The sequence below is a fragment of the Brachionichthys hirsutus genome, chromosome 23 (genome assembly GCF_040956055.1).
Source record: "Brachionichthys hirsutus isolate HB-005 chromosome 23, CSIRO-AGI_Bhir_v1, whole genome shotgun sequence".
Taxonomy (NCBI): Eukaryota; Metazoa; Chordata; class Actinopteri; order Lophiiformes; family Brachionichthyidae; genus Brachionichthys; species Brachionichthys hirsutus.
This window is the reverse complement of record NC_090919.1, coordinates 6,861,535-6,876,466: the sequence shown is the minus strand read 5'-3', so window position 1 is coordinate 6,876,466 and position 14,932 is coordinate 6,861,535. Positions and strand designations below refer to the sequence as shown.

The 14,932-nt window shown below is 45.8% G+C and overlaps 1 protein-coding gene across 1 annotated transcript in view; it reads left to right on the top strand.

Moving 5' to 3' along the window:
• Positions 1-2,260: 2,260 nt before the first annotated feature.
• Positions 2,261-14,932, top strand: part of LOC137911269 (uncharacterized) — a 15,450-nt gene continuing 2,778 nt past the window's right edge. Inside the window, exons 1-14 of the mRNA XM_068755614.1 lie at positions 2,261-3,508; positions 3,596-3,650; positions 3,848-4,042; positions 4,472-4,778; positions 5,471-7,354; positions 7,555-7,657; positions 7,962-8,128; positions 8,241-8,289; positions 8,372-8,881; positions 8,965-9,016; positions 9,145-9,188; positions 9,317-9,428; positions 12,975-13,074; positions 14,176-14,249. Of these exons, the coding sequence (XP_068611715.1) occupies positions 4,540-4,778; positions 5,471-7,354; positions 7,555-7,657; positions 7,962-8,128; positions 8,241-8,289; positions 8,372-8,881; positions 8,965-9,016; positions 9,145-9,188; positions 9,317-9,428; positions 12,975-13,074; positions 14,176-14,249 (3,334 nt within the window). The 5' untranslated portion in view covers positions 2,261-3,508; positions 3,596-3,650; positions 3,848-4,042; positions 4,472-4,539. The remainder of the gene's footprint in view (positions 3,509-3,595; positions 3,651-3,847; positions 4,043-4,471; positions 4,779-5,470; positions 7,355-7,554; positions 7,658-7,961; positions 8,129-8,240; positions 8,290-8,371; positions 8,882-8,964; positions 9,017-9,144; positions 9,189-9,316; positions 9,429-12,974; positions 13,075-14,175; positions 14,250-14,932) is intronic.

Sequence of the window (14,932 nt, the reverse complement as noted above, 5' to 3'; positions counted from 1 at the left end):
GAACTCCTGAATGGAAATTGGTAAGAACGCATTTGTTTTCTGATGAAAGAAGGGACTTTAATCTTTCATTTGGTAGGTTTGTTGTTTGCGTAGTCGTAGTACATAATATTCTGTTGGTCTTGACAAGCTGGGCATTTAGATTGACACCTTTAGACGTCAATGGCATTGAATGAGTTAATGTTTTACTGTAAATGAGTTGTAACTATACCGTAACACACTTATTACTTTCCCTGTGTGTGAGGGAATCACACTGCACCGGCATATTACGATGAAGTCATGTACAGTTACAATTTTTGGAAAGTAGTCATACATTATTAATTTCATAAAATGCATCAATGACTACAACAGTGACCATGTATTTATTTTTTCTTTAGACATGAAAATATGGGTTTGCTACAGCCATCGTACCCAAATGTTGCTGGAGCAGCAGAACGGCAAAGTCAAACTCAAATACATCCTGTTGAGCAACAGTCAGAAAAGCCTTCAAACAAAACCATACTATGGGAGGAGCTACCAAAGTCTACTACGGTAGAACGTCCAACCAACAAGGCCATACAGTGGGTAGAGCTACCACAGGTGACTCTGGAGGTAACGAGAAATGTATCAAAGGAAAAGGTGAAACCGACAGAAGAAGTGATCAGTATGGCCCCATCGTTATGTGAAACTGCCATGAGCCCAACTCTGTCTCCTACAACATCAGACAGTGATGATGAAATGAGGATGAAGACTGAAGTCGGGATGACAGCGCTGTTGCCATTATGCCCTACAGTTTGCGGCATATTTGAAGTCACTTCCATTGGGAAGCAAGCAAAGGAAATCCTGGAAGACAATCAGACTGTGACAAGCACAACCGGCATTCCATTAAAAACATCCAGAAAAGAAGAACCTTGCATCCGAACGCGAAATTCAATCTGGGAGAAGAACTTAAAAACAGAGGAAATATTGCACCCATTTGCATCAAAGGACGATCAAAAGAATGAAGCGATTTCCCCGGTAACTTCCTGCCCACGGGAGTCCAGAAGTCCAGAGTCCCGGTCTGTGTCACGATACAGTTCATTGTTTTGTGAACCAACTGTGGTGAATATTTGCACCAGTTGTCCAAGTGTCTCCAGCATACCTGGTTTGGCATCGATTACTGGAAACGATAGCAGGTCATGGGTGACAGAACATGAAGCACTTTTTGAGAGGGAAATTAAAACGGAACTTTATATGACAGTACCGACACTAGAGACAGAAGATATTAAACTAATGATGGCACTACTGCCATCTTGCCCAAAAGATTCTTCCATACCAGGGATCACCTCCATTATGCAACCTGCTGTACCGCCTTGTGGATCAGATAGGATAAGCTCTTGCTGGAAAACTAATTGTATTCAAGGCATTCCATCATTTACGGATTTTTCCAGTAAAAATACCAATAGAGTTTGGAAATCCTTGGCATCTACTTTTCAAAAAGAACCTTGCATCACTGGACTGCTTACAGCTATGGAACCTACAGTGAGCGCTATTGGGTTTAGCAGGATCCACCTTCTTCCATCTTGCCCAGCTGTCTCCAGCATGGCTGGCTTGCCTTCAGTGCAGAAACCTAACAGCAAAGACTGGCTCGTTGCTCACGAGCCATTATGGAAGAGGCAAATCAAAAAGGAATGCGTGTTACGTCTCGATAACTATACAAATGTTAAAGACATGAAAGGAGCTATACCTCTTGCAACGAGTTGCCCAGCAAAAACAGTCATCTCTTGGTTTCCTTCTGGACAAATGCCCAGCATGACTAATGACGTTGACTTGGCAGATCTGGTTGTTTTTTCCAGTTCCTGCTCAAAAGTGCCACAAATTCCTGGAATTCCAACTCATCATTATTCAGAAGACTGGATAAGGAGCAGAGAGCCAAAATTTGAACCAAGAAAGAAAGAATCGATAAAAGAAAAGCAAGTGACTGACGCAAGTGAAATGGTTAAGAGAGCAGAGAATGCGATGGACTTCCTTGCACCATCTTGTCCAAAAAATGCTTCAGTTTTAGGATTTCCTTCTCATTCAAATCCCTTGAATATTTGTTGTGCAACAAATATTATCAGTCTTCTTACAACGTGCTGCCAAGTTTCAAAAATACCTGGACTCCCCTCAGTTGAAGGGGACTTGGGTTTAAGATGGGTACCAGAAATGGAGTCGCTACTGCAGAGGCTACCAACGAAGCAAGTCACATTTGACACATCACATAACAACAAAAACACAGCAGATATGGTTTCCCATGTATCATCTTGTCCTAAAAAGTCAAATATTACCGGTTTCCCATCGATTCTAAATCCTGAAATAGTGTCTGACGGCCAAAATGTAGTTAGTCTCCTTTCTTTGTGCCCCATAGTTTCCAACATACCTGGCTTTTCAACAGTAAAAGCGCATAAAGAACGAGGCTGGGCTGTTGAACTGGGTTCATTAATGCAAAGACCCTCAACACATTTGCAGTTTAAAATGAATAATGTGTTAATTAGCATGGACAAACCAAACGGCATGCTTGCCATCGCTCCTACTTGCCCACGAGCATCACAGATTCCGGGATTCCCATCACTCCCCCGATACAATATGCTGAGCCTGGTTCCTGTTTGCGCCAGAACTTCCAGCTTGCTTGGATTTGCAGCATTTGAGAACCCCTCAAACGTCCAGTGGGTGTTTGGGACACACATTTTCTCTAATAACCCATCAAGGGAAATTGTTTTTGAGACACACAGTCCAAATCAAGATGCCAAGGCAATGTTGGCCTTGACGCCATGCTGTTCAGCAGCATCCAGGATCCCTGGGTTCCCCTCTGCTCCAACCAAATCTGAAATTGAACCCAGTATGTTAAGTTTCATACGTTGCTGCTCCAGTGCGTCAAATATCAAAGGTTTTGCATCAATGGCTGCAAACGTCAGCTCAGGGTGGTTAAATGAAACACAACCAATTTTAATAAGGCCAGAGAAGATGAAAGCAGGGATGGTTGCACCGCTGGCTGTCAGTGACCGGCCACATGGTGACAATGCAAAAAGCATGGTTACGTTTGTGGCATCCTGCCCCAGAGAGGCTAGAGCGTGCGGCTTTCCCTCCGCTCAAGTAGCAAGCGGGCCACCAGACATGACCATCTTATGTGCATCAAATCTCCCAGGTTCCCCATTAGCAAGGATGCATAGCACTGAGCATGTAAATATACAACCAAGGACAACCCACAGCACATCCCCGATGAAGAAGCTGCAAAATGTTGCAAAACTTCCAGAAAAACATGCTTATCTGCAAGAAGAAATCAACGACATGGTAGCAATGGCTCCTTCAATGCCACATTCAATTCAAATGTCTGGGCTCCCAAGTGCTTCAGAGACGAGTCCTTCAGAAAAAGAGACCTTACCTTGCTCTGCCAAGACCCACGCATCACAGGTGTGCCCCCGTGCCCAGTCAAGTCAGTCACATCTCAAGGATGAGAGAAGGTCTGTTGGTCCCTTGCCATCTTTATGCAAGCCCAGCACAGCAGCTGCACAAGGTGAGGCAGCCACGTTGGTTAGATTGAGGTCATATTAACCCTTTTAATATGATATATGTTCATGTATTTTACTGTTTCTTTTTACAGCAGGTGATAAATTAAAGGGTGTACAGCAAAATATAGACCTTTCTTTAGATGGAGGGTAAGTAGAAGCCCGGAGCTTTTGCATTGGTTGCTGTGAAAGGGCTCATTTTTAATGCGTGACTAACATGGCGTGTCTTAACCACTGTATTTTCACTGCTAATCAGTGCACGGTCCATTTCATTATCTCTGTGAGGACTATACGTTAAGACTTTTTCATTGCACCGCTAAATATGCTCTTTACATCCGGGCCTTCAGCAAATCGCACGTCGGTGGAACTGCAGGAGTGGAAAGCGAATCGTGTAATTTGGACACATCGGAGCCGGTTGGAGTCTTGGGTTGGGAGTTGTTGGAGGCAGAGGGGACAATCTCAGACAGCCAGACAGAATCCTTGTCAGCACAGGAAGACACAGCAGGATTATTAAGGACTATTGCAGGTGTTTTTCACAAAGGGTAAGATTAAGACGAATCTCACTCTCCATGGCGTGAGGCTTGTTTGCAAGTGTCCCCCAGCCAGATTGAATACTGTGATATTACATCTTCAATAATCTAATTTTTGTCTTCTTAAAATAGAGATTATGGTATTATCCTTTTTAAAGCCATTCTTTTTGGGTTCGAGATGCTTCTTACTCACTTTAGCATCTGTATTTCACAGTTTTGAGACAGTAGCATCCATCTTGGGGCCGTCTCACTCTGCTTTAGATGAAGTTGATCAGCAGCCCACGAGTGTGACTTCTGTGGATCTGAAAGACGAGCCACGTCGAGTCCCACATTGCGTGGACGAGACTGCACCCAAGCAGGAGGACCAAAGAGAAGCCTGTCTCGCCAAACATAGTGTTGAATATTCAACAAGTGCTGAACCTTATATGTCGCACTTAGTAGGTTTTAGAGCAACATCTTCATCATCATCAGCTACTGACAGTGAAGATGAGTTTTTGATTTGTGCAAACATGAAGAAGTGGCCACCGCTGACAGAGGCTGATATCACGGAAATATCGAAACAAGACGGTGAACGAGTCGCGGAACAAACTCCACCTCTCGATCAAAGGAACACAAAGGAGGAACCACTGACAGGGCCGGACGCCGCTCAAACCACAGTCTCCTCTGACGGGTTGTTAACACGCCACCAGCCTGAGACCGAGACAGATGGAGTTAGAACAGTGGCAACTTCTTTAGTGCTGGATAAGGGGTGAGTGCAAGGGCATGGCGTTCCTCAGTGTGGTTGCACGGTCTGATGGGTGTCACGGTCTGATGGGTGTCACGGTCTGATTGGTGTCACGGTCTGATTGGTGTCACGGTCTGATTGGTGTCACGGTCTGATTGGTGTCACGATCTGATGGGTGTCACGATCTGATGGGTGTCACGGTCTGATGGGTGTCACGGTCTGATTGGTGTCACGATCTGATGGGTGTCACAGTCTGATTGGTGTCACGATCTGATGGGTGTCACGATCTGATGGGTGTCACGGTCTGATTGGTGTCACGGTCTGATTGGTGTCACGGTCTGATTGGTGTCACGATCTGATGGGTGTCACGATCTGATGGGTGTCACGGTCTGATTGGTGTCACGATCTGATGGGTGTCACGGTCTGATTGGTGTCACGATCTGATGGGTGTCACAGTCTGATTGGTGTCACGATCTGATGGGTGTCACAGTCTGATTGGTGTCACAATCTGATGGGTGCCACGATCTGCATTTTCACAGCATGAGCCTGCTGTAGTCGTATTAAGGTTTGACATAAGAAAGGACATCATTTCTGTGTCCTTTCAATGATGGCATGTCTGTTTTAAATGATTTGGTTGAACAGATTTGTGGTTTGTCTATAATAAAGCAAAATAACAAACACATTCTGAGGACTCTCCTTTTTTCTTCTTCTCTAAGCCTCCAAAAAACAAGCGTGGAAATTTCAGTTATTTCTCCGAAGCCTGCGTCAAATGAGTCACTGGTAGATGTCAGGACAAATAGAGACGCACTTATGGACAATGCTTCAGAGTTCCAGCAGAGCTGGACAGTTGGATCCCAGCCTGACGCTCGTGTCCCTCAGCGGGGCAGAAAGCTCAAGAGAAAAATGTCGGAACATCAACCGCAAGAGTCTGGTCAAAGAGAAAGCGCCGTTCCATTCCGACCACTGAGACGGAAAGACAGTTGGACTCCAGACCATAAAGACAAATCTGATGCCAAGCTTCTCCCTGAAGTTACTCCAGATCATTCAGTCTGGAAAGATGCTGAATGGCAACAAATAACCGTGGCTCTTGTCCCCCCTCCTCGTGCGAAAAGAAGAGAGTATATTTCTTCACCTGAAACTCAACCGAGTCTAGCTCCTTGTGAACTTCTGAAGCACAATGTCCCTAGACAGATGCCGCCTGTTTCAAAAGCAAGTGATGAAAGAAACCTGAAAGCTCAAGTCATTGGGAGTTCACCTGAACAGGCAGACACGGAAGCGGAATGCACAAAAGATGCGGAGCACAGTCCTTCACTCAAGGAACAGCCCAATAATGCCATTTCTAGATCTGTCCAGGCATTGGAAACCAAAGGAAGTGAAAGTAGTGCATCAAATACAGACGCATTTCCTGTTGGACAAACTGCTTCTCTTACACTCATCAAGGAGACGCATCTTCCTCAACAAGGCAGGAGCTTGTCTTCAAGGCAATCAGTCAGAAAGGACAGCGACAACGGCAGCACGAGACAAAACCTCAAAGAGTTACGGAGACCATCCCAGATCAACAAATTTAGGAACGATGGGGAAGAAATTGAACATTCGGATCTTAGTCCCGTAACCATCGCGTCTTTTCAGAGATCACAAGATGCATCAGAGGCGGAGAAGCACAAACAAACCACTGATCCGGTATCCAGGCACAGGAAGAAATCTCTCCCTGGCTCTCTCTTGGATGATGTCACGATGCGGGATGGGACTGTGGAGAGCACCTACGGGATCTCTGGCGGTGAGGAGGTGCAGCCAGCGACGCGATGTAGTCCTTTATTTAGCCCTTCAACCAGGAGCGAGTCCAAGGTGGGACTCAGTGAAGCGATTCCTCCGCCTCCACTGGGAGATCGGTCTCATACGTCTGCCCAAGGAGGGTTCCGTGTAAGGGGGGGCAGCTTGACTCCTGAGAGCAGTGTTCAAGCAGTCAACGATGCTACTTCAGAGACAACCGGACATCAAGACATCAACATACCAGGAAATTGGTGTTTGCCGGTACCAAAGCCAAGAGTCAAAAAACGACTCAGCGGTTCTTTTCCAGATGAGCTTGCAGGTTCTGGATCAGAACCTCTTTCCCCACCAGACACAGCAGCTGACGCAATCAGTCACGAACCCGCCCAACAAAATCAACTACCAAGCGCTCCTCTCCCGTTGCCTCGGACCAAGACACGTCTCAGTGCAACTTATTCAGACTGTGAACCAGTGGAGGATTCATTCCACCTTGGAGCTGAAGTCCCCCAAAGCCCAGAGGATTCCTCTTCAGCCAGCGAGGAAGTAAAGAACGACTCACCTTCACTTGAGTCAAGTGTGACCTCCGAAGCGGGCGAAGGAGACAAACTCTTGTCAGGGCTGGAGCAGCAAGTTTCAGCAGCGATGGCAGAGGAAGTTCTCCCGGGAGGCGCAGCAGGAGACGCAGAGAAAACACTGGATCACATACTTGAAGGCTGGACCTTCACAGATAAACCTGACAATACGGGAGAAGGAAAAGAACCGACGGAGGAGGAGGAGTTGGACTTTGAGTTTGTGTCTGTAGATGGTGCTGCTGGTTGCTTAAGAGAAGAGAGGTAAGGATGCTTGATGCACATTTACGTGTGTGGTTGACCCATAGGGAATATTTATACAGATTTGTGAAATTAGCTGATCATTTTCTAATATTTAGCATCCATCAGGCAAACTCGGCGGCTGCCAGTGTTTAGTTCTCTCGAGCAAACGTGCTTTCAGAATCACTGTCATTTGTTGATCTGTTTTCTGTTTGTCTTTACAGCCAAAGGGGCAGAGGGGACACGTCCTCAGGTCGGCCTGAGAAGCCTTCCGGCCTCCGTCGAGCAGAGGAACCGCAGACTCCACCATCAGGTGGCGCTACAGAAGTACGTTCCAGCTTCACGAAGCGTGTTTAGAATCAAAACAGGCTTGTTGTCCTCAGTCTCAAGGAGAATCGTATTATTTTGGATTGATTGATCGCAAGTTATTATTTATCATTATTATTTATGTTATTATTCACCATTGACCACCAGTCCAACAGCAAAAAGACAAAGACAAGCGTCTCAGTGTCCCTCGAAGAAAGTTGGAAGAGAAAACAAATCAGTTTTCGTTCAGTGTCCGGACTCACGTAATCGTAAATGAGCTCCATTGAACAACAACTTCCCCGTATTGTTGTTGTTTGTGCTCCAGAACCTGCTGACCAGTCCCGGTTTGGTGACGTCCTCTAAGTCCCTGCTGGAATGGTGTCAGGAGATCACACGCGGCCACAAAGGAGTCAAGATCACCAACTTCAGCACCTCCTGGAGGAACGGCCTCGCCTTCTGCTCCATCTTGCATCACTTCTGCCCCGAAAAGATGTGAGAAACAGTTTGTTGTACACACTCAGATTAGAGTTAGACATAAACACGTGTGTGCGTCCTTAGTTAGTGAACTCACAACACTTTCTTTTATGCTACTTCTATTTTGCAGTAACTATGAAATGCTCAACCCATATGACATCAAGGGAAACAACAAAAAGGTAATAAACCATTATTTACTGTTAGTTACATGAGAATAGCCTGGCTTTAGTTTTCCATCCCTCCATTTGTCTTTCCTTGCAGGCCTTTGATGGTTTTGCTGAACTTGGCATTTCCAGGCTGATCGAGCCTTCGGACATGGCCATGCTGGCAGCGCCGGACCGCCTCATTGTCCTGACCTACCTCAACCAGATCCGCACGCATTTCATAGGGCAGGAGCTCAGCGTGCTTCACATCGAGAAGGACGGCAGCGAGTCCAGCTATGCGGTCGGCGCGGCCCGGGAGAGCCAACAGGACACCGAAGCGACCGTTCGCTACTGCGCTCAGAGACTCCAGGAAGAGGGCATATGTCTAGAGACGAACGGGACTAGCGGCATCGCAGAGGACAGCAACATCAGCAGCGATGTGGTCCCGCCTCCCAGAACCAAACGGCTACAGGTCGCTGCTGCAGGCGGGGCTCAGGCACCAGTGGCACCACCAAGGACTCACTTCCTGTCCAAGTCGGGTTTCTCTCACGTCAAAGACGCCGATCTGGTCAAGAAGCGTAGGTCCCAGCGAAGAAGTGGGTCCATCGAGGAAGCGGATATCGCAGTGGTAGATCTTGGGAATTTATCCCTTTTAATTTGCATCATGGCCATTGGATGATTTTGTGGTATGGAAGTAATTTCTGTCTGTAGGTTGTTGCAGCACAAGGAGAGAGAGGAACCTCCCAGGTCAAGTCAGAAGCAGGTCCGTTGTTAGCAAGAAGGACGATGAACTGAATCCTGCACGATCGCGTTTTTAATGTCGGCTTTTTCCTTGTTGAAGTTAAAGTCAGCGGTAATAAAGGCATTCGTTCGTTTCTGCTGCTTTCACAGAGGGAGCAGCTTCTTCTGCTGAGGAGAGAAGACCGGAAGCTCAGGTCAGTGCCGGATCCACAGGGTCGGACTTCTAGAGCAGATCGTTGATGTTTAGTGACACTCTCAAACACTCTGCGTGGGTCTGTCGGTGGGTCTGTCTGTGGGTCTGTCTGCGTGTGACTAAATCCAGGACCCCAGCCGGTACGCACTGAATCAGATGGAAGCCCTGGAAGCCGAGCAGAGCCACATCGACAGCAGAGCGGCTGTTGTAGAGCGGAAGCTCAGGCAACTTCTGGAAACCGGTAAGGAGCTCTAAAGAAGCTCCAACTTAAGTTAGATGCAATTTGTAGATTCGATGCGTTTTTATTGGCCAAATTTACCTTGTGAATCAACGTAAATAAGGAAGCCATACCGGATGCAGAGGACAGGGTGAAGTGGAGAAGGTTGATTGCTGTGGCTACCCCTTACCTCTCGTAGTAGTAGGAGTAGTAGTATTAGTACTAGTAGAACCTGTGGGGTTCTCTCGGTGACAAAAGGAATGGCGTTGTAGCTTTGAAGCCGCTGGCGATGCGAACCTTTTTAAAACGCTCCATTATCTCGTAAATACTAAATACTAATAAATAAATCGGAGGGCAACTTGGTTTACAGCAGTTACACTCTCTAACTGTAGTCTGCTGCCGGTCGCCGCGTGCGCACGCGCCCAGGCGATGTGTCTTGCCTAAGGACACAACGACAGTGTACACATGTGCCTGAGCCGGGAATCGAACCGCCAACCTTTTGATCATAGGACGACCCTCTCAACCACCTGCGCCACCATTGCCCCGAGGAAGCCTGTTGGATTCATAAATGTACACAACCACATACTTTGTCAAGATGCATTATGTCATGGTAAATTTAGGTAAAGTCTGCATCGTGTCCAACGTTCCCTCTAAGCTGCGCACGCAATTGCGCACTGCTGATGCGTTCTTCACGCAGCGAAAATCTCCGCAGAGCACAAAAACAAAATCCAACCTGAATTGAAAATAAAAGAAACACGTAAAAATTCATCCTGTGCTACTTTTCAATGTGAGCCAGTGAGTGACCGGCTGCTGCAGCTAATCGACGTCCGCCGTGTTTGAGGTGTTTGAGCGACCAAAGCGGCGTGGCCGATGTGGAGGGAAGGCGCTTAATAAAAATGACAAGGCGAACGGGCGGTGACGTCATCTCAGCACGCCAGAGTGGAAAGGAGACGCGATTCTTTTGAGCTGGAGCGCAAACAGAAGAAGAAACGGCGAGACTGGGGGAGATGTTTACCTTTTGCTGCGCTGGCAGAGAAGAGTGAGGCTGTTCTGCAGAACCCACGTTCTGGAGGTCATTACTGTGAGGCTGTTCTGCAGAACCCACATTCTGGAGGTCATTACTGTGTGAGGCTGTTCTGCAGAACCCACATTCTGGAGGTCATTACTGTGAGGCTGTTCTGCAGAACCCACATTCTGGAGGTCATTACTGTGAGGCTGTTCTGCAGAACCCACATTCTGGAGGTCATTACTGTGAGGCTGTTCTGCAGAACCCACATTCTGGAGGTCATTACTGTGAGGCTGTTCTGCAGAACCCACGTTCTGGAGGTCATTAGTGTGAGGCTGTTCTGCAGAACCCACATTCTGGAGGTCATTACTGTGAGGCTGTTCTGCAGAACCCACATTCTGGAGGTCATTAGTGTGAGGCTGTTCTGCAGAACCCACATTCTGGAGGTCATTACTGTGTGAGGCTGTTCTGCAGAACCCACATTCTGGAGGTCATTACTGTGAGGCTGTTCTGCAGAACCCACATTCTGGAGGTCATTACTGTGAGGCTGTTCTGCAGAACCCACATTCTGGAGGTCATTACTGTGAGGCTGTTCTGCAGAACCCACATTCTGGAGGTCATTACTGTGAGGCTGTTCTGCAGAACCCACATTCTGGAGGTCATTACTGTGAGGCTGTTCTGCAGAACCCACATTCTGGAGGTCATTACTGTGAGGCTGTTCTGCAGAACCCACATTCTGGAGGTCATTACTGTGAGGCTGTTCTGCAGAACCCACGTTCTGGAGGTCATTAGTGTGAGGCTGTTCTGCAGAACCCACATTCTGGAGGTCATTACTGTGAGGCTGTTCTGCAGAACCCACATTCTGGAGGTCATTAGTGTGAGGCTGTTCTGCAGAACCCACATTCTGGAGGTCATTACTGTGTGAGGCTGTTCTGCAGAACCCACATTCTGGAGGTCATTACTGTGAGGCTGTTCTGCAGAACCCACATTCTGGAGGTCATTACTGTGAGGCTGTTCTGCAGAACCCACGTTCTGGAGGTCATTAGTGTGAGGCTGTTCTGCAGAACCCACATTCTGGAGGTCATTACTGTGAGGCTGTTCTGCAGAACCCACATTCTGGAGGTCATAACTGTGAGGCTGTTCTGCAGAACCCACATTCTGGAGGTCATTAGTGTGAGGCTGTTCTGCAGAACCCACATTCTGGAGGTCATTACTGTGTGAGGCTGTTCTGCAGAACCCACATTCTGGAGGTCATTACTGTGAGGCTGTTCTGCAGAACCCACATTCTGGAGGTCGTTACTGTGAGGCTGTTCTGCAGAACCCACATTCTGGAGGTCATTAAAGTGAGGCTGTTCTGCAGAACCCACATTCTGGAGGTCATTTCTAGTGAATGTGTTGAATTCAAGTCCATAATGAGGCTAGAACTTAAACGTGGGTCAATCAGAACCTTCTCAGACGTGGTTCTGCAGCACTAAAATCTAGGAGCTGGAACATCTCAGCTGTTTGTGCTGCATCTCCAGCATCCAGAGCAGAATGAGAAAGAGAACTTAGTTTAATGAAGCGTATTAAAATAGCATCCAGAAATGCTCCTGAAGTGTTTGGAGCAGCCGATGCATGAAGTCAAAGCTGCAGGAGACGAGGACGTCAACCTGGACGACGTGTCCAACCGCTGGAGACGTGAGAGGGACACAGGACAAATGAGGTTATATGCTGTATTTTGGAGACGAGGAGTTCCAGGACTCTCTCCTGACCACAGTGAACACATGAATGAATGAATTTTATTTTTGAACATGTGTAAAAATATGTAAGTATTTGTACATACAAAAGAAAGAAATACTGATTAAAAAAAACCCAAAAGACATAACAAAATGCAGCACATAGCTCAAAAAAGGAGTAGGAAGAAGTGGAATACTTATTTAAAAAAATGTCTACCCTATTATTCAGTTTATAGCACAATATTCAACATAAATACTTGTAATAATAAACCATTAAATACTATCATATATAAATAAAAATATATATACTCCGCATCATCCACAGTTAACACCTTTCCTCTTCTGTATACTTGTTTAGAAAAACAAATGTACCTCCTTTGCTTGTTAATTTTATGATTTATTTGTTGATTTTATCTCTTGTTTTATGTTTTTTTATATTATTGTGCACTTTGAGGATTGCTTTCAAATATAAAGTGTGTTCAACATAAAATGTTTTGTTATGATGTTGCTCACATTTGTCCGAGGGTCTGCTCAGGGAGTTTGTGTGTTTGCTCAGACACACGAAAACATCGATCGTATCACGAGCTCTTTAGATCCTCAAACCTTGTTTACATTCATTGAGACCAAATGCTGAGCCTCAAATAAAGAATTTCACATTTTGGTATCTTACCTGAAACAGATACGTCTTCCAGTATGTCTAAAGAACAAGCGTTGAGAGGTCCTGGCTTTATTGTGTTGTATATGTACTTTTGAATATTTAGACAAACGTAAAGGGGTGAAGGAGGAACGTTTTTCCCTGTGGAACTATGGGTCCTCTGTCGGGGAACAATCGGTTCTCTTCTCCTGCAGGCAGCGACAAGCCGGAGGAGGAGAGGCTGATCCAGGAGTGGTTCACATTGGTGAACAAGAAGAACGCGCTAATCAGGAGGCAGGACCACCTGCAGCTTCTGTAAGACATCCTCCACACACACAGCTCGCCTCCAACCATGTAATCCCAGCTATAGAACCACCACTTCAAACGATGGATAGTTTTAACTCTTTGAGCGCCATTGACGTCTAAAGACGTTTTTCATAACCCAAACAATCACTGCCAACCCTGACATTGAAATCTGCCTTTCTTCAACGGCCAATAACGCTGGAACCAAAGATGGTAGGAATACATTCCTTTCTTCTGATGAAAGCAGAGACTTTGATCTTTCATTCGGTCAGTTCGGTGTTTGCATAGTCATATTAAAGAATATTCTGTGGGGCTTGGAAAATCAGGCAAAATGGGTGACAACTGGGGCCCTCAGCATAAAGCTGATCTGAAAATGGCTGGAACTCAATGAGTTAAAAAATACTTTAGATTTAATTTGATGATAGATTACATGATGAGGTGAGGTCAATTCTAGAACAGCCGTCTCTCTAGAACAGCCGTCTCCAGAGAACAGTCGTCTCCAGAGAACAGCCGTCTCCAGAGAACAGCCGTCTCTATAGAATAGCTGTCTCTCTCAAACAGCCGTCTCTCTAGAACAGCCGTCTCTCTCTAGAACATCTGTCTTTCTAGAACAGCCATCTCTCTAGAACAGCTGTCTCTCTCAAACAGCTGGCTCTCTAGAGCATGCTGCTAAAAAAAGACTCAACATTCACAGTTTTCTCAAGTGAGACACAAGAAGAAAAAGTAAAAAATGAAGATTCATGAAAGGTTTGATGATGACATTTCTAGTCTCACAAAAGAAACTCTCCAGATTCGTAACTAAAGAGCATTCGTCGAGAGAACTGAAATAGATAAGAGCTTGCCCCCCTCTGTTCTGCACGGTGCATATTTACACTATATTGGTGCAGCTGTTGCTCGTTTTACAGATTGATTACGTATCTTATTTGTATTTGTTTTACATTTCTAAAGACGATTCCAGCGTGCATCACTCAGACTGCGTTGAGCTCTGTTCAGTGTCATTCGTGTTGCTAATGGGCTGCACCTGCCCTTTAAGGGACCGGAACAGACACAGCTGGTGTTGGGTTCAAGCAGCGTGTGTCTCATTGGACATGATGTCTCTCTTCTGATTGGCAGGATGGAGGAGCAGGACCTGGACAGTAGATTTGATCTGTTAAAGAAAGAGCTGAGGGACTTGATGGCTGTCGAAGGTACGGCTTTACCGTTTCTCTCAGGCCTCCACACGTTTCCTGAAAGCAGACCTCATGTTCCCAGAACTCTACACACAAGTCCAAAAACACACACACAACATGCTAAATGCTACAAACCCCCTGCAAGATGAATATTTGCCCCCAAAACAAAGTTCACTCCAGTCAAAATGGTGTTTTGTGTTCAAATGACACAGACTAGCATATAATTACACACTTTCTGATCCGACTGAACACTGACGTGCTGAACGTAAAACACGGCCATCAATGGAACGCAGTAGTACGAACGACTATCAGGAGATCAGTGAGGCCTGTGCAGCTCCGTGTTACACTAGTCCTGTTGCAAGAGTCACAGTATAATGTTTGTATACTCAGATATACAGTAAAACACAGATGTTACAGTATAATGTTGTTATACTCAGATATACAGTAAAACACAGATGTTACAGTATAATGTTGTTATACTCAGATATACAGTAAAACACAGATGTTACAGTAAAATGTTTGTATACTCAGGTATACAGTAAAACACAGATGTCACAGTATAATGTTGTTATAATACTAAATAACAACATGTATACTCAGGTATACAGTAAAACACAGATGTTACAGTATAATGTTTGTATACTCAGGTACACAGTAAAACACAGATGTCACAGTCTCATGTTGTTATACTCAGATATACA